This window comes from Magnolia sinica, chromosome 11, assembly GCF_029962835.1.
Source record: "Magnolia sinica isolate HGM2019 chromosome 11, MsV1, whole genome shotgun sequence".
NCBI lineage: Eukaryota > Viridiplantae > Streptophyta > Magnoliopsida > Magnoliales > Magnoliaceae > Magnolia > Magnolia sinica.
In genome coordinates, this window is record NC_080583.1 from 76,387,554 (window position 1) to 76,413,519 (window position 25,966).

Consider the following 25,966-nt stretch of genomic DNA (forward strand, 5'->3'; position numbering starts at 1 on the left):
AGATCAATAAGATTTCTTACATGGGAGATATTCTTAACCTGTTATATTATTTGATTCATTATCTCATGGATATTGAATGCTTATAGTTACTGGCGCTTGAGGGTATATTTTAATGGTGTTAATCCATGATTCTCTAATCTCTTATATCATTTACTTAAATAATTGAACTGTTTTATTTTTCGATTAGGTCGACCATAGTGCTCGAATCCTAATTGTGTTATCAAAGTTCCACACGTAGATTAAAAATCCATTAATTATGATGACTTTGATTCCATTGTCGGGATATATATCCAGGACACATTCCCTAATGAGCAATTATTTACGATCTCCCAATTGCCTTGGTATGTGGATACAGTGAACTATCTTGTGACGGAAAAATGTCACACCATTGGAAGTCACAAGATAGGAAGCGTTTTGAAACCGAGATTAGGAACTTCTTCTGGAATGACCCGTATTTATATAAATATGGGACTGATCAAATTTTTAAACGTTGCGTCCCAGAGAATGAAGTTCAGAGCATTATTTCCTTTTGCCACATGGAAGCATGTGGTGGCCACTTTTCTGCTAAGAAAACCACTGCAAAAATCCTGCAGTGTGGTTTCTACTGGCCCACCATGTTTAAAGACACTCACGCTTTCTGTGTTGCTTGTGATAGATGTCAAAGGTTGGGAAGAGTGTCCCGGCGCAATATGATGCCTTTATCCCCTATTTTACCATTGGAGATTTTTTATTGTTAGGGTATTGATTGTATAGGCCCATTTCCATCTTCTTTTGAATTTCTTTATATATTGGTTGGTGTAGACTGTCTCCAAGTGAATTGAGGCAGTTTCAAGTGGGACCAATGACAAGAAAGTGGTCATATGATTCCTCGAGGAAAATATTCTTTCTAGATTTGGAACTCCCAAGGCCATCATTAGTGATGGCAAGTCTCACTTTCGCAATAGGACATTTGAGGCTTTGATGAAGAAATATGGAATCAAGCATAAAGTGAGCACCCCATACCACCCACAAATGAGTGAGCAAGCAGAGATTTCTAATCAGGAAATCAAACACATTTTGGAGAAGACTATAAGGCCAGATAGGAAGGATTGGTCCCTCAAACTATCTGACGCTCTATGGGCTCATAGGACAGCTCATAAGACCCCGATTGGAATGTCCCCACACAGATTGGTATATGGGAAGGCTTGTCACTTGCCTGTGGAATTGGAACATAGGGCATACTGGGCAATAAAGAAGTTAAACTTTGACATGGACCAAGCAAGTGGACAAAGGAAATTAGAGTTGAATGAGTTAGAGGAGCTAAGAAGAGACTCCCATGAAAACTCTAAGATCTACAAAGAGAGGACCAAAGCTTTTCATAACAAAAACATCTTGAGAAAGAATTTTAAACCTCAGCAAAAGGTCCTATTGTATAATTCTCATCTCCAGTTCTTTCCGAGAAAGTTGAGATCAAGATGGACAGGCCCCTTCAATGTAAAGAATGTATATACTCATGGGGCTATTGAAATTGAGAATCCGCGTAATGGCAATGTATACAAGGTTAATCGTCAAAGATTGAAGCCTTATGTGGAAAACTTTCATTTGGGAGAGGAGTCTGCCCCTCTTCATGAGCCAGAATATTCAGATTAATGCTCCTAGTCTGATGGAGCATTAGTTTAGGATTTGTACAATATTCGCTATCTTTTATTTTTAGTGTCACATTGCAGGTGAGTTCTTCATGACAAGTATTATCCATCATTTCCTTTATTTTTATTGGTCCCATATTTTCCGCATTACATGTATCATCATTACATTGGGGACAACGTAGATCTTAGGTTGGGGGGTGAGTTTACATTTTAGGTATAGTAGAGTCTACTTTTGAGTCTTTTTTTTAAGGTTTATTCTTTTTCTTTTTCTTTTTTTTAGGTTTATGGAAAAAATTTCAATTTATATATATATATATATATACACACAAGAATGTGACCATGATATTATGCGAGTTCCAAAGACAAAATTAATACTTAGTCTAGGTTGATAGTAGTCAGAATTCTGATAATTGAAAATTATACACTTGAGTTCAATTATCTAATCACTAGTTTAGAGCGAGTTGTAATTTGATGTACAAAATTCACAATCCATCATAAAAACTTGTTGTTGTCCTCCAAGTGTAAAGGTTCGCAAGTAGTATCCTTTGAGCACAGGGTCGATCCCACAGGGAGATGGATTAAAAGAAAGGAAAATCAAACACAAAACTAAGTAATGGATGTTAGTAGGATTGACAACAAACCTACCTATATATTGTTGTACCATATATTGCTGTAATTAAGGGCTGTAATTAGGGGATATAGATGTTGTTGTTATGCTGTAATTAAGGGCTGTAATTAGGGGATATAGATGCTGCTGTTATGCTGTAATTAAGGGTTGTAATTAGGGGATATAGAGGTTGTTGTTTTGCGGTAATTAAGGGATATATTGTAAGTAGGGAAAATGATTTCTATATAAGAAAAGGACCACTCGATTGAGGGTCATTTAGCAAATCTGACATGGTATCAGAGCCACTCTCTGCAACCTTGTCTTTGGTCCAATCTTCGTGGTTCTAAGCTATGGTTTTGGTTTGTAGTTTTTTTTGGTGCATTTCGAGAGATTCTAGTTATGGCTTACAACTCCAACTCAGAAGTCTTTCAAACTCGGTTTTGAAGGGAAGAATTACGCTACCTGGGAGTTTCAGTTTCAACTTTTTGTCATGGGAAAGGAGTTGTGGGGTCATGTTGATGGGAGTAATCCAGTGCCTACCGATCCTACGACGTTGGTTCAATGGAAGGTGAAAGATGCTCGCGTGATGACTTGGATTCTTGGATCTATTGATCCAGTGCTTATACTCAATTTAAGGCCGCACGAGAAGGCTAAATCGATGTGGGAGTACTTGAAAAAGGTCTATCATCACGATCATTCCGCCCGGCGATTTCAGTTGGAAACTGGCCATGCTTCCTATTCCTAAGGTACACTCTGTTCAGGAATATTTCTGTGGTTTTCAGAATCTTTGGGCTGAGTTTTCCGACATTGTGTATGCCGACGTGTCAACCGAGTCCCTCTCTGCTGTTCAAGCAGTTCATGAAGTTAACAAAAGAGACTAGTTTTTAATGAAACTAAGGCCAAAATTCGAGTCTATTCGCTCCAACCTGATGCACAGGGATCCTTCACCATCTCTTGACGTGTGTTTTGGAGCACTTCTTCGAGAGGAACAACATCTTCTTACTCAATCTTTGCTTCCACAAGAGAATGTTGTCGCATATGCTGCTCAAGGCAAAGGGAGGGTTCGAGACATACATACAGTTCAATGCTACAGTTGCAAAGATTATGGGCATATTGCTGCCCATTGTGCTAAAAAGTTCTGCAACTACTATAAACAGAAGGGGCACATCATCAAAGAATGCTCAACACGTCCTCAAAACCGACCCATGAATGCTTATCATGCTACTGCTACTGCTACTGGCCACACTTCAGATGGGGTAACCAGCACTCAAAATCTCACTCCAGTGTCATCTTCCACTGCTGCTACACCTGCCCTTACACCAGAAATGGTGCAGCAAATGATTGTATCGGCATTTTTTGCTTTAGGGCTGCAAGGTAAGGATACTATACGTACTATACCCTCTCAATCTTGGCTTGTTGACTCCGCTGCATCCAATTACATGACCAGTTCTCCTGATATGCTTAGCAATGTTCGTAAGTACACTGGTTCTTCTAATATTCAAGTTGCTAATGGCCATCGTTTACCGATTACTGGGGTTGGTGATATTACACCATCACTTACTAATATTTTTGTATCACTTGGGCTTTTTACGAGTCTTATCTCGGTTGGACAATTAGTGGATGATAATTACAATGTTCAGTTTCCTCGTGATGGTTGTCATGTGCAGGATCCGGTGTCGAGGAGGACAATAGCGGAGGGGCCTAAAGTTGGGAGACTGTTTCCATTATACTTTTCCATTCCTATTATCATTTCTTTGGCTTGTACTACTGTCTCCAATAATTGTGAAGTATGGCACAAACGTTTAAGCCATCCAAACAAGGTTTTTTAATCTCATTTGCTGAATTCTGGTTCGTTGGGAAAAAAAGATTCTTCTTTGCCTCATGCTTTGTCTTTTGATTGTTCTACGTGTAAAATCGGAAAAAGTAAGATTCTTCCCTTCCCTTCTTCCGGGAGTAGGGCAAAGAATTGCTTTGACCTTGTTCATAGTGATGTATGGGGCATTACTCCTGTCATTTCTCATGCTCATTATAAATATTTTATGACATTCATAGATGACCATAGTCAGCATATTTGGGTATATTTTCTGCGCATCTCCTTCCTGATCCCATGGTGTTTCGACAGTTAGTAGTCTCAATTATCTCACTATTACACGGCCTGACATCTCCTTTGTTGCCCAGCAAGTTAGTCAATTTCTGCAATCTCCTCGCCACCTTCATCTTGTCGCAGTCCGGCGAATTATTCAATATCTCCAGGGTTCCTCTCACCGTGGCTTGTTCTTCTCTACTGGTACTCCTCTTCGCCTTGTGGCTTTTAGTGATGCTGATTGGGCAGGATGTCCTGATACTCGTCGGTCTGTCATCGGGTGGTATATGTTTCTTGGTGATTCACTTATCTCTTGGAAGAGTAAGAAACAGGATCGTGTTTTCAAATCTTCGACCGAGTCCGAGTACCATGCCATGTCGGCAGCCTGCTCGGAGATTATGTGGCTCCATGGCTTACTTGCTGAAATAGGTTTTCCTCAGTCTACTCCCACTCATCTTCATGCTGATAATACGAGTGCTATTCAGATCGCTACCAATCTCGTCTATCACGAGCATACCAAACATATTGAGGTGGACTGCCATTCTATTCGGGAAGCTGTTGATACTCAGGTTATATCTCTTCCACATGTCTCAAGCGATCTTCAGATAGCGGACGTCTTCACCAAAGCTATGACACGACTACGTCATCAATTTCTTGTTAGCAAATTGATGCTTCTTGATCGACCAGGATCAATTTGAGGGGGGATGTTAGTAGGATTGACAACAAACCTACCATATATTGTTGTACCATATATTGCTGTAATTAAGGGCTGTAATTAGGAGATATTATGCTGTAATTAGGGGATATAGATGTTGCTGTTATGCTGTAATTAAGGGCTATAATTAGGGGATATAGATGCAGCTGTTATGCTGTAATTAAGGGCTGTAATTAGGGGATATAGATACTGCTATTATGCTGTAATTAAAGGCTGTAATTAGGGGATATAGAGGTTGCTGTTATGCTGTAATTAAGGGATATATTGTAAGTAGGGAAAATGATTTCTATACAAGAAAAGGACCACTCGATTGAGGGTCATTCAGCAAATCTGACAATGGAAACAGACCTATGAAAATTCTAACTAAACGGATGCAATGATTTTGAGAGTATGACTTTGAAACAGAATTCAATTAAATTAACAACACCTAAGCTTCAAAGTTCCACACATAGATTAATAATCCATTAATTATGATGACTTTGATAACACAATTAGGATCCAAGCACTATGGTCAGCCTAATCGAAAAATAAAACAGTTCATTTATTTGAGTAAATGACACGAGATTAGAGAATCATGAATTAGCACCATTAAAATATACCCTCAAGCGCTAGTGATTATCAGCATTCAATATCCATGAGATAATGAATCAAATAATATAACAGGTTAAGAATATCTCTCATCTAAAAAATCTTATTGATCTAAGTTAAGCCTAAGCATCCACCATATGGATCTCACATGATGAATCAAAAACCTAAACCTAGATACTTAATAACATGCATACACCATTCATCTCATCAGTCAAAACAGTCAATCATCACAACTAAAGGATCATTAAGCCCATGGTGCTTCCTTTCTAGCTTGGGCTAGAGGGAACTAGAAAAACATAATCAAATTGGAAATAGAAAGCAAGTAGAAAGCATTCAACATAATTAGAACTTGAATTGAAACAAATTGAAATACTCAACTTTTACTTGAAGCAAATCGGAATTTCACGTCCTTCTTTTTCCAAAAGTTTTTTTTTTTTTTTTAAGTGTTTTTTCTTGTTGTATGCCTCACTTTTAAGCCACTGACATTTATCTGCCCATCCAAACTTACTTTACCAAACTATGACCCTGCTGTATGGGTGACTTTTTACCCGACCAAAATGCCCTTGCAGTTTCTGAAAGTTGTTGTTCTCCTCACACGGTTCAACCCTAGCAGAAAAATCCTCATTTTCTGATTTTTTCTCTCCTCTATGTGATTGTCCACCCCAACAGAAAAACCCTCATTTTCTGATTTCTTCTCTCCTGTTTGTGATTGTCCACCCCAGCAGTAAAACCCTCATTTTCTAATTTCTTCTCTTTGTGATTGTCCACCCTAGCAGAAAAACTCCCGTTTTCTGATTTCTTCTCTCCTCTTTGTGATTGTCCACCCTAGCAGAAAAACCTCAATTTTCTGATTTCTTCTCTCACCTCCTCTTTAAATGAAAACCGAGTAAAATAGACAGAGGACTGACTGAAATTGACCGTGAACTGAGTTAAATTGACCACGGCCTAAGTGAAATTGATCGAGGACTACTTGAAATTGACATCTTGACCGAGAACTGTGTGAAATTAACCGAGAACTGAGTCAAATTGACCGATAATTGCTTGAAATTGACATCGTGTTGACTGAGAACTTGCGGAAATTGACCGACAACTTCATGAGCGAGTTCTCGATCAATTTCCGTCACTTATCGATCAATTTCACTAAATTCGCGGTCAATTTAACTCATTTCATAGTCAATTTAACTCAGTTCGTGGTCAATTTCAGTCAGTCCTCGGTCAATTTCACCAACTTAAGCGAGTTCTCGGTCAATTTAACTCAGTTATCGGTCAGTTTCATGATGTTCGCGGTCAATTTAACTCAGTTGAAAATGTCAATTTCAAGTAGTTATCGGTCAATTTCACTTCGTCGTCGGTCAATTTCAGTCAGTTCACGGCCAATCTCACTCATTTCATGGCCAATTTCACTTAGTTCGCGGTCAATTTCACAATGTTCTCGGGCAAATATGCAACACAACTCGGGAAATTGACGGCGAACTTAGTGAAATTGACCGAGGCCTAAGTGAAATTGACCGAGGACTACTTAAAATTGACATCTTCACGGTCAAGTTCACTCACAACGCGGTGAATTTCATTCACTTCGCGATGAATTTCACTCACATCGCGGTCAAGTTCAGTCACTTCGCAGTGAATTTCACTCACTTAGAGGTCAAGTTCGCTCACTTCGCAGTGAATTTCACTCACTTCGTGGTCAAGTTCACTCACTTCGTGGTGAAGTTCACTCACTTCGCAGTGAAGTTCATTCACTTCGCGGTCAACTTCACTCACTTCGCAGTCAATTTCACTCAGGAAGTGGCTTATTTCAGTCGGCTTACGAATTTGGTGTGGGGCTTGGAATGGGCGCATCTACATGCGCGACAGTCACTAGCATTACTCTTTGCTAGATATTACTTCAATCTAATCTACAACGACGCCCAGTCGCCCACGTATTTTTTTTTAAGGAAATGACTAGAATGATGGTTCACCACCATTATATGAGTTGTGGTGTCTCCCATCCATGCTACATGTGACGTACATCTACGACAATCTAGACGGTCCAAGCTGCCAAAGCCATTGTGGATGGAATTCACAGATGGATAACAACCTTAACTATTTCCTCACTAAATGTGGACCACTGATCATTTTATTCTAAACTGTCAATCTTTAGATGGTTGAGATCATTTGACCACCTTACCACTCATGATATGCCCTAGCCACAATTGTCCTACAATTTCAATAGTATGGATAGAAGGGATGCACCACCACATCAGCAGTGGTGGTGAACCAAAACAATTGCGTTGTCCATGTTGTGAGAAGAAATGGCCCACTAATCTACGAACGGTTCAAAGGAGATCAAAGTTACATGGCCCCACAGTGATGTATTTATTATATCCACAACGTTCATCCATTTTTCTAGATCAGTTTAGAGTAGTATCCAAAAAATGAATCATATCCAAAGGTCAACTGGACCACACCACAAATGGGACCCACGGAACTTGCTGACGTCAATGGGACCCACAGAACTTGCTGACGTCAATACACCAACTATATAGATGGTGTGTGGTACACTAACCAATCCGCTTCTGCCCACCACCGACCGTGAAATGGATGTGGACCGTTGGCGATTTTCACTTTCAACAGTTGGTTCCTATGCTGTTAGCTGCTCGATTGGGATTTTTCCAAATAATCAGCCAAGTCCATTTATAGCGAGATGGACGGTCCCAATCATCTATCCCAGTACGTGGTCCCCTGAAGTGAAATGGATCATCCTATTTGTTACTGAGATAGTCTCCAGTCCAACCCGTTTGACAATAAGTTACCGTCCACCGGTGGATAACTTACAACCTGTAATGTGTGCAGGACATCCAGCCCGTCCAATAGGTTGGCTCCATCATGAGGATCATCTTATATATCAAAAATCAGCCCTATCTACTTCTTAGGTGGGCCACACTAGAGAAAACAATGTATATCATACACTGTTTTCTATGGTTTGGCCCACCTGTTGAGTGGATGGGGCTGATTACTTTTATTAACAAAATGCTACTTGAGACTTCTTTTTTAATTTATGTTATACCACTCACATGACCTCATGATTCGGCCACTTGCACATGGCCATAAGCAGACCATAGGCGTAATCCTGACAACTTATCAAGATCAGGTGGGGCCACATGGAGATTCCAAGACTTTCTGATCATTTGTCTGTTGGCCAAGAAATGGACGTCTAGAAAGATTGATATTGCAAGAATCGTCAGATTGATGCGACTTTTGGTTTATGACATTTGCATGGTGGGTTTCATTGGATCAACGGTGAGGATTTTTCCAATTCACGTGATGGACCTTAATGAGTTACATGATTGACTAGGAGGAATGCTGATATTTTATGCACTTCCAGCTAGCATGAGATGCACAACAGGAGTCGTGGAACTCGTGCCAACATGGGCACACGTGTGTGAGATCCAGAAAATTCACCATGAAGTGAGTGAACTTAACCGTGAAGTGAATGAAATTCACCGCAAAGAGAGTGAACTTGACCGTGAAGTGAGTGAACTTGACCACGAAGTGAATTAAATTCACCGCGAAGTGAATGAAATTCACCGCGAAGTGAGTGAACTTCACCGCGAAGTGAGTGAACTTCACCGCGAAGTGAATGAAATTCACCAGGAAGTGAACTTCACCGCAAAGTGAGTGAAATTCACCGCGAAGTGAGTGAACTTCACCACAAAGATGTCAATTTCAAGTAGTCCTCGGTCAATTTCACTTAGGCCTTGGTCAATTTCACTAAGTTTGCAGTCAATTTCCCGAGTTACGTGTTGCATATTTGCCCAAGAAATCAGAAAATGAGGATTTTTCTGCTAAGGTGGACAATCACAAAGAGGAAAGAAGAAATCAGAAAATGAGGGTTTTTCTGCTAGGGTGGACAATCACAAAGAGGAGAGAAGAAATCAGAAAATGAGGATTTTACAGCTAGGGTGGACAATCACAAAGAGGAGAGAAGAAATCAGAAAATGAGGGTTTTCCTGCTAGGGTGGACAATCACAAGAGGAGAGAAGAAATCAGAAAATGGGGGATTTTCTGATACGGTTGAACCATGTAAGGAGAACAGCAGCTTTCAGAAACTGCAGGAGGGCATTTTGGTCCGGTAAAAAGTCGCCTGTACAGCGGGGTCATAGTTTGGTAAAGTAAGTTTGGATGGGCAGATAAATGTCGATGGCTTAAAAGTGAGGCATATAGTCGGAAAAAACTCAAAAAATATAATAATAAATAAATAAATAAACCATGAAACTCGAGAGAGCCTTATTCAAATGGTCGTGCCCTCTTCTCCTCATAGGTTGTTGGAAGCTCCTATAAAGAATAGCATTGATTGCCGTTTATGTAACCATTGGCCTTCGCATGCTTTGGTCGTACAAGAGCAAGTGTGGGTCACACCTTGATGTATATGTAATATCCATGCTGTCTATCCGATACCCCAGATCATTTTAGCCGTTGGAACCAAAAAATGAGGAGAATGCAAAACCCAGTGGGCCAACCACAATGGAAGATGTACACCATTAAAACTTCCCCCGCGGAACCGCCGCGTACGTGAATTGTTGGCTCGCCGCACCTCCTACACGAAAATCCATGCAAAAAAGAAAGAAAATCTTCTCATTGAAAGTAAGATTACTCTTAACCAGTGTTCCAAATATTAGCAATATTATCGATATGTTGTCAATATTATCAGCATCAACAGGTCAGTGATACCGAAACTGCTGGTATTTTAAAATTTTATAAATATCATAATATCGACGACATTTGGCAATATTATCAACTAAACTATATTTTGAGAAATATCCCTTACAAAAGTTCTCCAATATCCCTCAGACAGGTATATTTTTCTCAGTATCAATAATAATATTGGTGATACCACAAGAAATTCCTTCTCAACCTTCGCAGCCTATCCATAACCGAGACTGGACATTTGAAGAGAGACATGTAGTAGATTGGGAGATTCGAGATCTCTACTTTAATTAGTGTTAGCCTTCCACCTGGTAAAAGGTGCCTGCTTTTCCACCAGATAACTTCCTTTCGACCCTTTTGATAACCTTATACCAAAAAAGTTGGGTAGGCTTGCCAATACACAAGGAGAGCCCAAGATATGTCAATGGAAACGAACCAGCCCTACACTCAAAAACTTCCATAAGCAAAAACACCTCATCACTTGAAGAGTTGATACAGGGCCACAATGCACCTAGGCCCACTATAGGGCCCAACCTACTTGGACCCATCTAGGCCCATTGTATGGCCCAACAAGACGTAGACCCATACCCCATCGTAGGCCCAACATGTGCTGATTTTTTGGTTGACTATTTATAGATTTAGGGGCCTAAATCAAGGATCGTATTTTACTATTTTTGTGAGATATGGGGGCTGATTTAAAGATGTGATGAGCGCGTAATTGATATGATTGAAGATATGGGTTGGATTTAGAGATTTAATTGCTTTCCATGTTAGCTTTTCATTAGGCTTTTGCCATATGAAGAAATATTAGATTAGTTTGTAATAAAATGTGATTAATTCTCTTAGTTGTAGAGATTTCAATTAAGGATTCTTTTAGGATTTATAGGGGGTGTAGGAGTTAGTCATTCGAATATTTTCTAAGTGTGGTTTTTCTTTAACTTTTGTAACAGAAAATATTAATATCAATAAAAGTTATCTCCCTCTCTACTCTATTATTCTTGTGAGTGTTCTTTTTTTTTTATTTGTTTGCAATTTGGGTATGGAGATCTCATTGACTCAATAACTGGGTTGCACCAAGAGCATTCCCCGAGCATTTCACTCTTAAAGATGTTGACTTTTAAGCCCAAAACCACTTTAAAGCATCTCACCAACTTCCTCAAATTATTCACCATTTCAACTTCTAAAGTGGGAAGAGATGTGCAAACCATGTAAGGAGGGGAGGGTTGGGATTAAGAATTTGGAGCAGATGAATCAAGCATTGTTAGTAAATGGTCGTAAAGGTTTGGCTCAGGGGAAGGAAGGCTTTAGAGAGAGGTTAGTGCTTCCGAGTATGGAACTCGGTAAGGAGGTTGGTGGGTGAGGAACTCTTCCCTCAACAAGGCATCGGGTTTGTGGAGAGGGGTTCTTAGGATGACCAAAAAACAAAAGGAGTCCAACTCTCTTGAGGTGATGGGAAAAGGATCAGGTTTTTGGAGGATGTGTGGATGTGGGAGAACCCATTGCCTTTCATCTTCCTGAGGATAGCCAGAATTGCCTCGGATCAAAATGCAACCATTGATCATTGCTTTTGGGTCGTGGGTGGTGGTGTGGTCTACCCCGTGTCGAAGGAATTTGTTTGCCGTATAGAGTGGCTTCACTGTATCGAGCCATCATCAGGTGAAAGGGATTCAATGGTTTGGTCCTTGGAGAAATCAGGGAGGTTCTCGGTCCACTCATTTTATGAATTATTAAAGCATTCCCTTTCAGATGAGAGAAAGGGTTTGCTTTCCTTTGTTTGGTCATTCAAAACCCCCCAAGTGGCGGCATTTGCATGGTTAGTTGGCAGGAACGAGATCCTAATTATCAACAACCTTCATAAAAGCTAACCGGTGATTCCTAATTGTCATGTGATGTGTTTGAGGGGAGTGGAGTCAGTGGAGCACCTGCTCAACCATTACCAGTTCATCAGCAAGGTGTGGGAGAAATCCTGCCTTCTTTGGTCTGTCATGGGTCATAATGGGGACCATTGAGGGCCTCTTTCTGACTTGGAAAGGGGGAGGGGGAGGGAAAGAAAGGAAAGTGGTTTGGAGGTTAGTTTTGCTGGCTGTAATTTGGGCCGTTTGGGTCGAGAGAAATAGCCAGTGTTCTCAAAACAAAAGCAGAACGGAGGAGTATGTTTATAAAAGGGCTTAACTTGGACATAACTGGGTGGGTTTCTTATACTAAAAATTTGACCAAAGCAATTGGTCATTTTTGCCCAAGTGGTAAATATTTTGTTTCTTTGAGCCTTTGGTGCTCGATACTCTGAACACTACTCTTAACTATGACAACCATGACAAACATCACTACACCAAATACAAAGATGGTAGAATACTTGTAGCCAAACTCAAGGCGTTAATTATGTACCATAAAATGATGTTGATGTAATCCAATAGATTCTTATGGAAATCCTCGCTTGGACTAAAGCTGGTGGAAACAACCTATCAAAATAAGGTTTTTCTCTATTTGTTTTCTCTTCTTTTTGCTCGAATAATCGGCCAAAACATATCCAGGTTCTCACAAGTATGATTTGCTCCTTAAACAGGGTGCTTTCTAGTTTTCTTTTAGGGCCATTTGGATGCATGTAAGTTTTATTAGTTGTAAAGGATTTAGAGATAACTCACTTACAGGTGACGTTTGGACAGGAAATTTCACCTGTGACTTCAAACTGTAAGTCACATCTTTTCAGTGCATTTGAAATCCTCAAAAAAAGAAGTGATTTCACTAACCTGTAAACAAGTTCCACCCTACACCTGGAACTCACCTTCAGGTGTAACTTGTTTACAACTTAAAAAGACACAGGCATCCAAAAACAACCCCTTGAGTTTTGACACTTGGATTTTCCTATGCCCTTCATCTTAAGCTATTTTCTCAAACATTTCCTTGCTTTTAGAAGGTTTACAGCAAGTTTCACTTAAAAAAGGAAGTACTAGGACCTGACACAGCTTGGATTTGTTTCTTTTCTAAGCTCAACCTATGTTATTTCAAGCTCAAGTATTTTTGGTACGCTATTATGAAAGACTCGCAGGAAGACATGTGATTTGAGAATCTTCATCCATTGTCTTTCCTATAGCAAATGGTCCTCTAGCCATAGTGATCATTTTAGAGACATGTCACTAACAGCCATCTTTACCAGCATTGCAGTGATTACTAGCAACAGTGTTGGTTTATCATACTTTGCGACCAACTTCAAAACATTACTTAATCATAGGAAGTTCTAAGTGTTGTTGGAGCCCTTCATGTGAAATGTTGGTAGAGCCCTTCACCAACCCTTCGGTGAAGGAAGTTTTGAAGGAACACTTGATATGAATGGGGCTTAAATAAAATATGTGGAATAGGCTTAAAAAGTCAAGAGAGAGAATGGTAGAAATATGGCATTAAAAAACCAAAATACATTTAATGAAACAAATGTTGCAGCAGTTGCTCGATCAATTCTAGCAAAGTGGCAGTTTGCAATCAGACCTCACACATTTTTGGGCCTCGTTGGATAATGGAAAACTAAAATTTCGAAAAAGTAAAAAAGAAATGTTTGAAAAAGGGATTAAATCCCATGAACTGTGGAAAGAAAGACTTATTGTGTTCATTTTGTTATGGACGTGCATTTCTTGGTAAATAAGAATTAAGCAGAAAAACAAAGGAAATGCTTTTGAGAGTTTGCCTCCAAATATAGTCCAGTGAGGATTTCATGAGAACCAAGTCAAATTGCATTGGCAAAGTTTCCAGCACAAAATCAGTTCTTTCACAAATATCCAGAGCTCTCTTGTTTCCATTAGGATTCTCATCTTTCAGAGAAGTTACATATTTTTCTCTACCCCAATTGTTTCACAAATTGGTAATACTACTCAATTAACAGGACAATCAATTGTCAACGTTCAGGAAAAAAAAAATTATGAATTGTCCTGGCTCAGAAAACAAAGAAATGGTGTCTTGATCCCCCATAATCATAGCTTCTTATGCATCTATGGAGTTTCTTACACAGCCCTTTTTTTAACAGACATCTAGAATTTCCTTGATTTATTTATACCCTAATCTTATGAGACGTTGCATCTTTTCGTCAACATACTATTTAGTGTACTAGTAATACCATTGAATTGATAAGCAAGAGTCCCGCCTTCAAGATCCACTGTATGCAGTTTTGATCCGCCATAACTACAGTGTATCCACCCAGAAAAGAAATATCTTTGTATCATTAAATGTGTACCTTATGCTCTGAAACATGTCTAGTCTCATGCTTTGGGAAACTCTTTGATGAACCCTTTGTATCCTGCACAGCACTGATTTTTTACAATGAAATACATTAGCATTTATTTTGATACTTCTCCAATAAAACATAGAGCAATAATCTGGTGGACCAAGTGCATGAAAACCCTCCAATGCACCTACTTGCATTTGGACACACATACAATCAGTATTTTAAATAAAAAATCACACAGACAATCAGTATTATCCATATGGACTTTCCATTTTCCCTGGCCCACTCTTTACAGGCTGCCTTGAAAAAAGTCATACTAACTGGATAACCCAAAATTGTCCAGTCCTTGGCATGTGAAAATGTATACAATAGATCACTCATAGAAGACAGGTCTACTCGCCGATGTTTAGGACCAACCAATTGCAGCAATTTTTGCATACTAACGGAAGAAGAGTGAACTGGCGTAGTGGACAGCCCAGATAGGTGATGTGGATGTCCACACTCCAAATGCAACTAAATGAATGAGAGGGTACACTTAGTTCCATAGATCATTTCTCCAACAAAATTATCACCCAAGATTAATCTACAGCAGGAATAACAATAAAGAGCATGTGGGGATCATATGATGCTCAATATATAATAGTCTATTTGTCAGCCTGTACATGATCAGAAGATAGACACAGGGCTCAACAGACTGAGACACACAAGAATACAAACCACCCAAATTCGATAATCGGTACCAAAGTCCCTGCACATAATCATCTTCAACCTTCCCCCCATTCTTGAAGCAATTTCTATGTTTGGACTGACCACCTCTCTCTCCCAGTTCACCTTCATGTCCAAGAGTCACTCTGCTGCTAAGCACCACCACCACCCTATGACCCCACAGATTGATATTTTCTTTGTTTCTTCCCATTCTTAAAAGCATCAAAACTTTGATACAGGAATTATCATGCACGTTTTAATGATTGGAGTGATATCAGGTAGTGAATGGGGTTGAAAACATGAGCGTGATCAAGGTCATTGGGTAGTGAAGGAATTTGATATGGTAATGGAGAGCAGTGCTAAGATCTATATGATTTTTCGGGAGCTCGAGTCCTTCATTGCATTTTCCTTATAATTATCTTATTTGAGAACACCATTAGGCATAAAATCATTCTTAGTGATGATTATTCATCAACATAGACTAGAACAGTGATAATCCTAGCAGTGGCTTGACGATTGAAGAGAATATGAAGATACGTCAGGTGAAGCCATTACCACGTAAAAATTGCAGAAGCGATTGAATCAGGCACGAGTGTGCACACCCCATTTTGGTTTTCTACCAAGCATTTTTGGATATCACTTAAAGAGTATCTGCATTTTGTCAACCTCAAGCTCCTGAGTACTTGAGATCCCATAAACACAAGGGTGCATCACTTTCTGATCTCCTCCCTTTACACAGTATCATCGGGACCCTTCAATACACCCAGCCTGATACCACCTTCATTGTTAAGCAGGTGTAGCATTTATTTTTTTGCTGGTCGATAGACATCACCTTCTTCTTGTTTAATCAGATCTGTCAATTTCTTCATCATCCTATGAATCTCATCTTCAAGCTGCTAAATGTTGTACTCTAGATTTGGCAGATAATTGATCATGGTCTCTAGCATCCTACTATGGCTTCAGTGAACTTCTTGTCTATTTCCACCGATGCAGAATGGGTTGGCAATCCTGATGCTCTCCGTTAGATCGGTGATTATCTTTGTGGGCTAAAATCCTATCCTCGACTAACAAAAAGCTATAACATTGCTCACTCCATTATTTAACTGGAAAATCATGTCATGGTTACTCCTACATCTATAATTATTCGTCTTTGCCATTTGCTCGGTGTGTTTGGATCTCAACTTGCCTCCTGCTGTGTATACACTGATAATCAGAGTACAACGAAGATTCCAATCAATCCAGCGTGTCATGCTCGGACGAAGCATTTGGAGCTGGACCATCACTTCATTAGAGATAAAAATAATGATAATTAATAATAATGAAAAAAAAATGGTGAAACTCATCCTGTATATGTTTCATCTATGCATTAGTTGGCTGACCTTCACAATGACCTCCTTTACTTGCCATTGATTTCTTTTCAGTAAGCTTTCCTCCCTCCTTTAGAGCACTGGGCTTAAGGACGAGTGTAGGCAAAAAGATAATATTTGATAATATTTTTCGCTTCATGCCCTTGTGAGGTTTTCTTTTGTTTCCATTGTCTTCATAACTGTCCAGGGTAGTTTGGTCATTTCATACCTCATTGTGCTGTCATTTTTATGTAGGGAGTCCAGCCTTAGTGAAATATTAAACACTCGAAGCCTCATCTCACGAACTTATTCTCTTTTTTTTCTTATTCTTATTCTTCTTTATTACAGTAAAAACGAACAAAGCAATTAATTTTATGTGTTTAATGGTAAATCGAACCCGGGTCTCTACTCATGGCTCGGTGGTAGACTCGCAAGAGTTTCAACACAGAGTTCATGGGTTCGACTACCCATTGTGGTGTGTATGGGTGCGAGTGAGTGTGTGTTGTAAAAAAATTTATATATATATATATATATATATATATATAATATAAAAAAATTAAAAAACGAGCAAACCCAACTGCTATTTCAAGACACCCAAATGCACACTTAGTTATCACATCTGGAACCACGCCCATTCCACCATGATACATTAATTATAAGAGGATATTGATTATTAGAAGTATCGTTGTATGCTCAACCATGTTGGCACAAAACTTATTTACGTTGGTAGCATGCTCGTGTACGTGCGTAATTGCACTTGAAGGGAAAGCATGCCAATCAGCTGCGGAAGTGTGACTTCCAAAACACGCTCATCTCGACACAAATCTCAAATTTCTCTGGTTTTACAGCTACTTAATTACTTAATTTTGGCAGGTAAGCTGGAATTGAAACAGAGGCCTAAATGTTTTGATTCTCACAGATATCTGTTGATATTCTGATATTATACAGTATACAGAAATGCATGTTCTGTGACATTGATGATGATGTGAGGACAAAGACAACAGCAATGATACTTAGGAAACAGTAATAATACTAATGCTGAAAAGCAAGACATTTTCATCTAATGCTCATACAATGTTTAAGGTCAATTCATAGCAGTATTACGTATTATTTTGTAAATGACAGGAAAGAAAAAGGACAAATGTGTAGAGATTAATCACCTGAAATCGATAGCATTGATTGGAGGCGCAGGGACCGAACCATACCCGGCAGGTATACCCGTTGCAGAATCAAACAGAGAAGCAGGAGAAATCCCCTTTGCAGCCTCATCTCTCTCCACTGCAAGACCCTGTTAACACCTCAGAACCCATGAACTCCAGAAAGCTAGAACACATCCATCAAAAAGAGTCGGAAAATATAAAATGCTCAGCTGAACCACCAGCATTATCATTTGTGACTCATGCCAGCATTCTGTACAGGTGGGTCCCAACTCTAATGAGATCCAAAAGCTTCATTAGGTGGCCCCATCATGATGGATGTGCTGCCAAAAGACAAACAATACATGCCCTGTAAATGAACAGCTAAAACACATGCAACCAACTTCCAAATGCAATAAAAATGTCTACCAATCCAAGTTAACTATACCCCATTTTCATCCTCCAGTGAGAACCATATTCTCTGTGGTGGTATAAACATTTTGAGTTGACATGTACACTGAGGAGCTATTACGCACACATTTACATATATTGATTACATATGTAAATCTGATTTGTGCATTTTTGTTTGCAGCGACTTTCCCATGTAAATATTTTCACACCCACTCATTTCCTATGTAAACCACCAAAAAAATTTAACACCCACCCATTTTCCTATGTATATGACCAAAAAATTTCACACCTCCCCCAACGAGAAAACACTTACTATGTAAATTGTCCCTTGGCTTTTCACGCTTCAATATGGATTGTTCATTTCCCAAACCACTAATTGGTTGGTTAGGATCATCCAATCAAAGTGATTTGAGAGGAACTAGCAATCAAAGGTGGTTCCCATATGATGGGCAATCCACATCAATGCTTATACCACTCTATTATACTCAATATGGACCATTGATTTCCCAAACTACTAATATGATGGTTAGGATCATCTTATCAAATTGATTTGGCTCTTCACGCCTCAGTATGGATTGTCCATTTCACAAACCACTAATCGGTTGGTTAGGATCATCCGATCAAAGTGATTTGAGAGGAACTGGCAATCAAAGGTGGTTCCCACATGATGGGCAATCCACATCAATGCTTAAACCACTCTATTATACTCAATGTGGACTATTGATTACCCAAGCCGCTAATATGTTGGCTAGGATCATCTTATCAAATTGATTTTATTTTAATTTTTTTGAAAAATATCTTATCAAAGTGATTTACCAAACGAGGTTTGGGCGAGTGGTCTTCACCATAGGTTTGCTCCCTATAGGTGAGGGTTCGATTCCCCTCCTTGGCTTTACCCGATACATGTGGTTGTGGGTGATTGCGTGTATCCGCAGGGATTGGTCTCACTTCAAAAAAGAGGTGGGGACACCCTGTGTCTTCAAAAAAAAAAAAGGACGGATGGGCAACCAAAGATGGGCCCCATATGACGTATAGTCCACATCAATGTTGAGACCTCTCTGTTATTCATAATATGGACCATCCATTTCACAAACCAGTGAACCACTAATCTAATGCTTAGGAGCATCTGATCAAAGTGATCTGAGAGGGAATGGACAATCCAAGGTGGACCCCACATGGAAGATCCACATCGATGCTTAGACCTCTCTAGTATACTCAATATCGAACGTTCATTTCCCAAACCACTAAGGATCATCCAATCAAAGTGGTTTGGGAATGTTGTGGGCCCCAAATGACGGATGGTGCTCATCAAAGTCGAGCGGAATGGCGGAATAGGATCCATGTAGCCAAACCCAATTAGTTAGGACTTGGGAAGAGGCATAGATAATGATGACAATGACAACAATGTGCATTGAGGTGATAACAATATTTTGGAATCATTGCTAAAGATGGTGCCTATCAAAAGAAATAAAAAAACATAAGCTAAAGATGGTGCCTATCAAAAGAAATAAATAAAAACATAAGCTAAAGATGGTGCAAGAAGGGCGAGCTAATGTATTGCAATTGAATTTCCCCTTCATGTCATCTTGCTTGTTCAATAACATGTTCATTGATTGTCAAAATAAATTCATCACCCTCAAATGGCTGGGATGTTTGATTGAGGAGATCCTTTGGTCCATCATGCATCAATAGTGGGCCCAACCAACAAAATGAACAACATGGATCCCCAAAAGATATTCTCAGGTTGTAAGCTATGCTGGCCCAGAGATTTGGAACAAAACATTATACAATACATCAAACCAACATTGTTTTAAGCACCGTAATGCAAACCTTGGAAACAAGATCAAGAAGCTTGTTGGGAGGAGCTTCGACGTTCAACGGCGTCATGGTTGCTGATGCAACAGCGGTTGCAGCCTGTAGAATGAAGATTCATGAAATAAAGAACGCTAATCCTAAGTTAGTTGTAAAACACTCCATTTCACACGTGCACAAGATATGGATTGTCCATCTATTGTAACTTACATGGATACATACGCCAAAAATCGCACCAGTCAGGTGATCCTAGCAATCAATTGGAGGATTTTTGTCCATTGACCGTCAATTGTAGGCAAGGCTTTTTCCTACCCATCCATTTGGAATCTTCAATAGGCTCCCATCAGTGGCTAGGAACACCCAAGCAATTTGATTCTCAAAGCACACAGCATCCACAGTAGGGCCCAATTGCTGAATGGTCTGGATCTTGCAAGCATGTACCTCATGTACTGAAACCAAATGCCTGATTACCAACTCAGATGATATTGATAGCTAGAGGTGTACACGAGTCGAGCCGAGCCGAATATTGCCCAGCTCGTGCTCGGCTCGGACTGCTCGAGTCCCAGCTCGGCTCAGCCTTCGAGCTCGGAACGAGCAGAGCCGAGTTCGAGCAGAGTTTTCGAGCCAAGTTCGAGCAGATCTGGACCCTTCATTTCATCGGAATCCACCGCAGCACCATCTATCCCATCAAGTACATGTGATGGGAATGACAACGGGTCTTGAAACTGACCACACGATTGCCCTGAAGGGCATTTCTGTGAATTGCGGTAAAGGGAAGGGCATTAGTAGTGTTGTTGCTGCTGCTAATCATAACAGCACAAGTGATGAAGATGAACTGGGTTTTAGGGAAGATGGGAGCGATGTGAATTTGAATGGGGCAAAGGGTAAAAAGGGGTCTCTGTGGCAACGGATGAAGTGGACAGATGACGTTGTCCGGATGCTGATCCCGGTCGTCTTGTGTGTCGGCATGGATGGGACAACCCCAGATGGCCCTGCGGATGGGCCGCACAAGAGGGGAACGAGCGCTGGGATGGGCCGGATGGCCGATGGGATGGCTGAGAGAGGGTGAGGGTTTTTTTTTGGGAAGGGTTAGGGTTTTGTTTTTTTTTTTGAACGGGCGCTGGGATGGGCGATGGGGTTAGGGTTTTTTGTTTTGGAAATTAGAAGGGTATATATACCCTGGTCCCTGTACCGAGTCGAGCCGAGTCAAGTCGATTTCGAGTACTATTCGAGTCAAGCCGAGTCGAGCAGGGTCAAGCTCGTGCTCGGCTCGAACTCATTTCGAGCTCCAAAAATCTGCTCATGCTCGGCTTGAACTCATTTTGAGCCGAGTTGAGTCGAGCTTTTTCAAGTCGAGTCGAGCGAGTTACCGAGCTAACTCTGCTCGTGTACAGCTCTATTGATAGCATTGGATCCTCTCTCTCATGAAATTTTACCATCATTTTTTTTTTCAAAAATTCACAGAGAAACTGAAAGATTGATACACCAAGGCTGAGAGAGTTCCCTTGCCTGGTTGAGATTGTGATCACGAAGATGCGCGACAATGAATGCATTGACCTGACGAAGAAGCTTTCCATCCTGCAGTGTCTGTTCCAGACCCGTCTCCATTGCAGAAAAAAGCAAAGCTTCGAAACCCTTCAAAACCCTAATTTCTCAACATCTACAGTTCCTGTTCTTGTTACTCTAAAAACCTAATCTCTCACCATTTGAAACTTTGTGGTCAAAAAGTCAATTTCAGGCTACAGACAACAACTTTCATTTGAATACCCTGAGTTTCAACTTTTTCTTTTCCTCTGAAACCTCAATTTCAGCACCTGACACAACTCCGATTCAAAACCTTGTTTCTTTCATCATCTTTTGCTACAACACCTCATCTTTCATCAAGTGAATCAAGTTCTCTCCCTCAAAAGCCCTGATTTCTCATCCAGAACTGCAGTTTTCGGCATCTGAACCAGCTTGTCTCATGCGAACCCTACTTTCTCGCCAGTTTTCCCCCAAAACGTCAATTTCCAGTATTTGAACCATCACCTCTCGTTAAAACCCTAATTTTTCACCAACTCTCCTGTGCAAAAACTCTATTTTTCGTATCTGAAGGATTTTCCGCATATGAAAGGATTCACTTCCAAACCCTAATTTTCCTCATTCATTTTCACCAAAATGCAGATTTTCAAGCCCTAAATCTTTAAAAATTCCGATTCGGAAGCTCATCTCTCAAATCCTAATTTCCAACCATCGCTGGTTTTTCAAAACCTAGCTTTCCAACATCCAAGCAAGGTTTAACAAACGGCGTTTCAAGGTCTGCATAACGGTAACGGCTGTTTGATAACACTAACAGTCGTTATAGCGAAAAAAAATATATAATGGAGAGAGAGAGAGAGAGAGAGAGAGAGAAATTGCTACCCTGTAGTCTGATGCATGAGATTAGGTCGTATGGAATTGGGGTGTGCCTTCGTGGGGTCCCGGACCGTGGAGCCCACCATGATGTATGTGCTTTATATCTACACCGTCCATCTGTTTTGATAACTAATTTTAAGGCATGATACAGAAAATGAAATGGGCACAAATCTCAGGTGGACCATAATACAGGAAACAGCGGTAATCGACCATTAAAAACTTATTGGGTGCCAAAAAAATTTTGTATCAAGCTATTATTTTTATGGTCTCTTTATCTAGATCTTTGTGACCTTATCAACTGGTTGGATGGAAAATAAACATTACTAAGGCCCCATGAAGTTTTTATTGGTGGGGATTCAATCACTAATGTTTCACGTGGAATGGTCCACCTAAGATTTGGATCTGCTTCATTTTCTTGATCATGCTCTAAAATGTGCGGTAAGAAATGGATGGACGGTGTAGATATAAAGCACATACTTCACAATAGGGCCCACACTTAGGGATCCATTGACCTCCGATCCACCCAAACTGCACCGATGGGAGTGCATGTAGTCCCATGTAAATTCCATCATGTGTTTGGAATTAATGCTAATGAATAGATTAATCAAGATACTATACTTACCTTCCAGCCCCTAGGAGGTATAGTGGAAGTCGAATTTGAAATGCACATATGGATCTCACTTTGATGTATGCGTTTTATTCATTATATTGATGATCCTTCCATTCTCATTTACAAATCACACCTGGGTTGCATATAAATATAAGTAATTGTCCTTTTTTTACACATACGCACACACTCATGCACTCACATCAGTGTGGGATTTCACCACAATGGGTACTCAAACCCATGACCTTGTTTTGAAACTCTTGTAAGTCTACCACTGAATCATTAGTAAGGACCCAAGGTGACCGGCATCTACTGTGAACTATGACCTGTTAGTTACAATTCAACCAATCACCAAACATTAATGTTTTTTTCTCAAATGAAGTATTGGATCCTAAACTTCAGATTGGATCGCCAAAGTACCATGATATTTTCAAACATATAATCATTGTATAATAATGATGTTAATTTTATACATAGAACTATGGATAAAGTTGTTTAGACCTGACCTAATGCAGCCATGTTGACCAATGAGCTGACGCTACACGTCAAATTATCATATAAATGACTGGATGCAAATCATGCTCAAAGCTGTATGCATGTTTGTGGTTGCGAAAATAGAGATACTACATAAAAGACATGTCACTGTCACATGAGTGGCACCTGTAACCAACATGTGTATTCAGCAAACTTTATAAAGTCATGTTGATGCCGCCACTAGACATACACAACAAGCTATATAAAGCCTCGTCGATGCGAGATATCTCGCAATTCAAGATATGCACGTCAAGGTAGTCTCACACAATCAGCCAAAACAAAAGGCCTCCGAAAGACAATTGATGCATTCTTGGAAAGTGAAAGTTTAAGCAACAAATTCGTTTAAAATTAGAAGGAGATTAGATCCCGATAACATAAAGAATTTAAATCCCACTGGCACATAGCCAAGTCACCTTTGAGGATTGGTAAGAAAATCTCAATTTGGGCACCGCCCTTTCAAATTTATAAGAGCAACAATCGACAAAGAGTTTCAGACTGTGACTACACACAATCAATTAATCTCTACAGTGCAACACTACCTGTCATAGTTTTAACTTAAATATTTCACTTATGTCCAACATTATTGCAACAAGTCTAAAATTCAATTTAGCTTAAATTTGTTACTATCCAATGCCATTATTGTAGTGCACTTTAGGAGTAAATTAAATATTCATGACCTTCATTGTTAGATTCCACCAATCATCGAGCTCATATTTAGTAGATTTCACTGGATACATCCTATAGACTGCATGTGTAAGTTGTTTTGTCCACATAGGGCAGTCATATATAATTTATTTTTATTTTCTTTGCTTATTTTGGTTTAGGTCAATTTCATTGGTTGTACTTTTCTTACATGCAAATCAATAAAATTAACAATCAACGTTATTCTTAATTTTATTTGTCCATCGTCACAAAACTTAGAAACCTAAAACCGCGACACCATTGAAACAAAAGTCCTTAGTGCAAAGCAAAAGGATCTTAAAGGACTAATCCTCTCCTTCAAAATTGCTTGATTGCTATAATATTGGTAGTTGAGCAGTCAAATTAACCCTTATAGGTCTAATCTTAATTCAGCTAATTTGATGCCCGAGGTTGCAAGCATGCAATCAATTTGAGTCGAGTATGATTCTAGCACTCTCGACACTAATAGTAATCGTATACATTTGATTGAATATGGGCAGTTCATTACACGTGTAGCCTCGCTTCTGATTGAACAGCGACAAAATGCACTTCATAAACTTAGGAACAGCACCTTAAGGGATATTAAACTTAAATGGTTTGGTAATGTGCAATAGAGACTATAATGGAAAATGAACATAGGTAAATGAAATAAAACCAAAAAAAAAAAAAACCCAACGATTAATAAAGTAAAATGTTGGAACAACATTTATTAGCAGATCTCGTTTGTTGGGATAAGTATTGGATGATAATAATGATGATGATAATGAATTAAGAGTCCTTTAGATTTGGTTTATATATATATATATATATATATATATATATATATATATATATATATATATATATATATATATATATATATATATATATATATAATGATAATATTTTTTATTTTTAATTTAATTTTTATATTTCAATTATGTAGGTCAATTGAGTCCTGTTAGATTTTCTATTATTGTATTTCTTTTATTCACTTTTTACAGAGATATTATACAAATATATAAGGAGATTAGCAACCCTATTCTTGGCTAATCACGAATATAATCTTTCTGATTTGTCTTTTAATTGACAACTCATTGATTGATTTGACAACTCACGCCAACACCCCCCCTCAAGTGGAAGCATCCAAATCTTCAATACACAACTTGTTTAGTGAGTTGTAGAAATCTTTACTTGATACGGCCTTCATAAGAATATCCATCAATTGGTCTTCGAACTTCATGAATGGAAACCAAATTATTTTAGCTTCGAGATTTTTTTTTGATAAAGTGTCTGTCAACCTCCACGTGTTTTGTACGATCATGCTGGATCAGATTGTGAGCAATGGCGATAGCTGCCTTGTTATCACAAAAGAGGTCCATCTCAGATGTAGGAGCAAACCAAATTTCAGTTAGAAGTCTTTTGAGCCACAGGAGTTCACAAAGTCCTCTAGCCATTCCACGGAACTCTGCTTCAGCACTTGATAATGCCACCACCTTTTGCTTTTTACTTCTCCAAGTAACAAGATTCCCTCCAACAAACATGAAGTAGCTTGAGGTGGATCTTCTGTCTGTGGTATTTCTCGCTCAATCTGTGTATGTATAACCATTAACTCTGAGATGATTATTTTTCGAAAACATAAGCCCTCTTTCCTGAAGAGGATTTTAAGTATCGTAAAATCCGGATCACCACCTCCATATGATCCTTACTAGGTTGATGCATGAATTGACTTACTACACTCACTACTTATGTAATATCTGGACGAGTATGGGAGAGGTAAATAAGTTTACTAACTAATCTCTAGTACATTCCTTTATCCGTTGGCATTTGGATTGGATATTCTC

The 25,966-nt window shown here is 39.3% G+C and overlaps 1 protein-coding gene across 2 annotated transcripts in view; it reads right to left on the reverse strand.

Annotated features, from left to right (window-relative positions):
* LOC131219396 (cleavage stimulation factor subunit 50) overlaps positions 1–22,273 on the reverse strand; it is a 40,548-nt gene extending 18,275 nt beyond the window's left edge. Inside the window, exons 1-4 of one of the 2 annotated variants that reach the window (XM_058214506.1) lie at positions 21,437–22,273; positions 19,946–20,029; positions 17,729–17,856; positions 14,527–14,599 (exon numbers count right to left, since the gene is read on the reverse strand). In XM_058214506.1, coding sequence (XP_058070489.1) covers positions 14,527–14,599; positions 17,729–17,856; positions 19,946–20,029; positions 21,437–21,535 — 384 coding nt within the window. In that variant the 5' untranslated portion in view covers positions 21,536–22,273. Of the gene's footprint in view, positions 1–14,526; positions 14,600–17,728; positions 17,857–19,945; positions 20,030–20,657; positions 20,999–21,436 lie in introns of those variants that run through there. The other variant, XM_058214508.1, reaches the window with a different exon arrangement.
* Between the last annotated feature and the right edge of the window lie 3,693 nt (positions 22,274–25,966).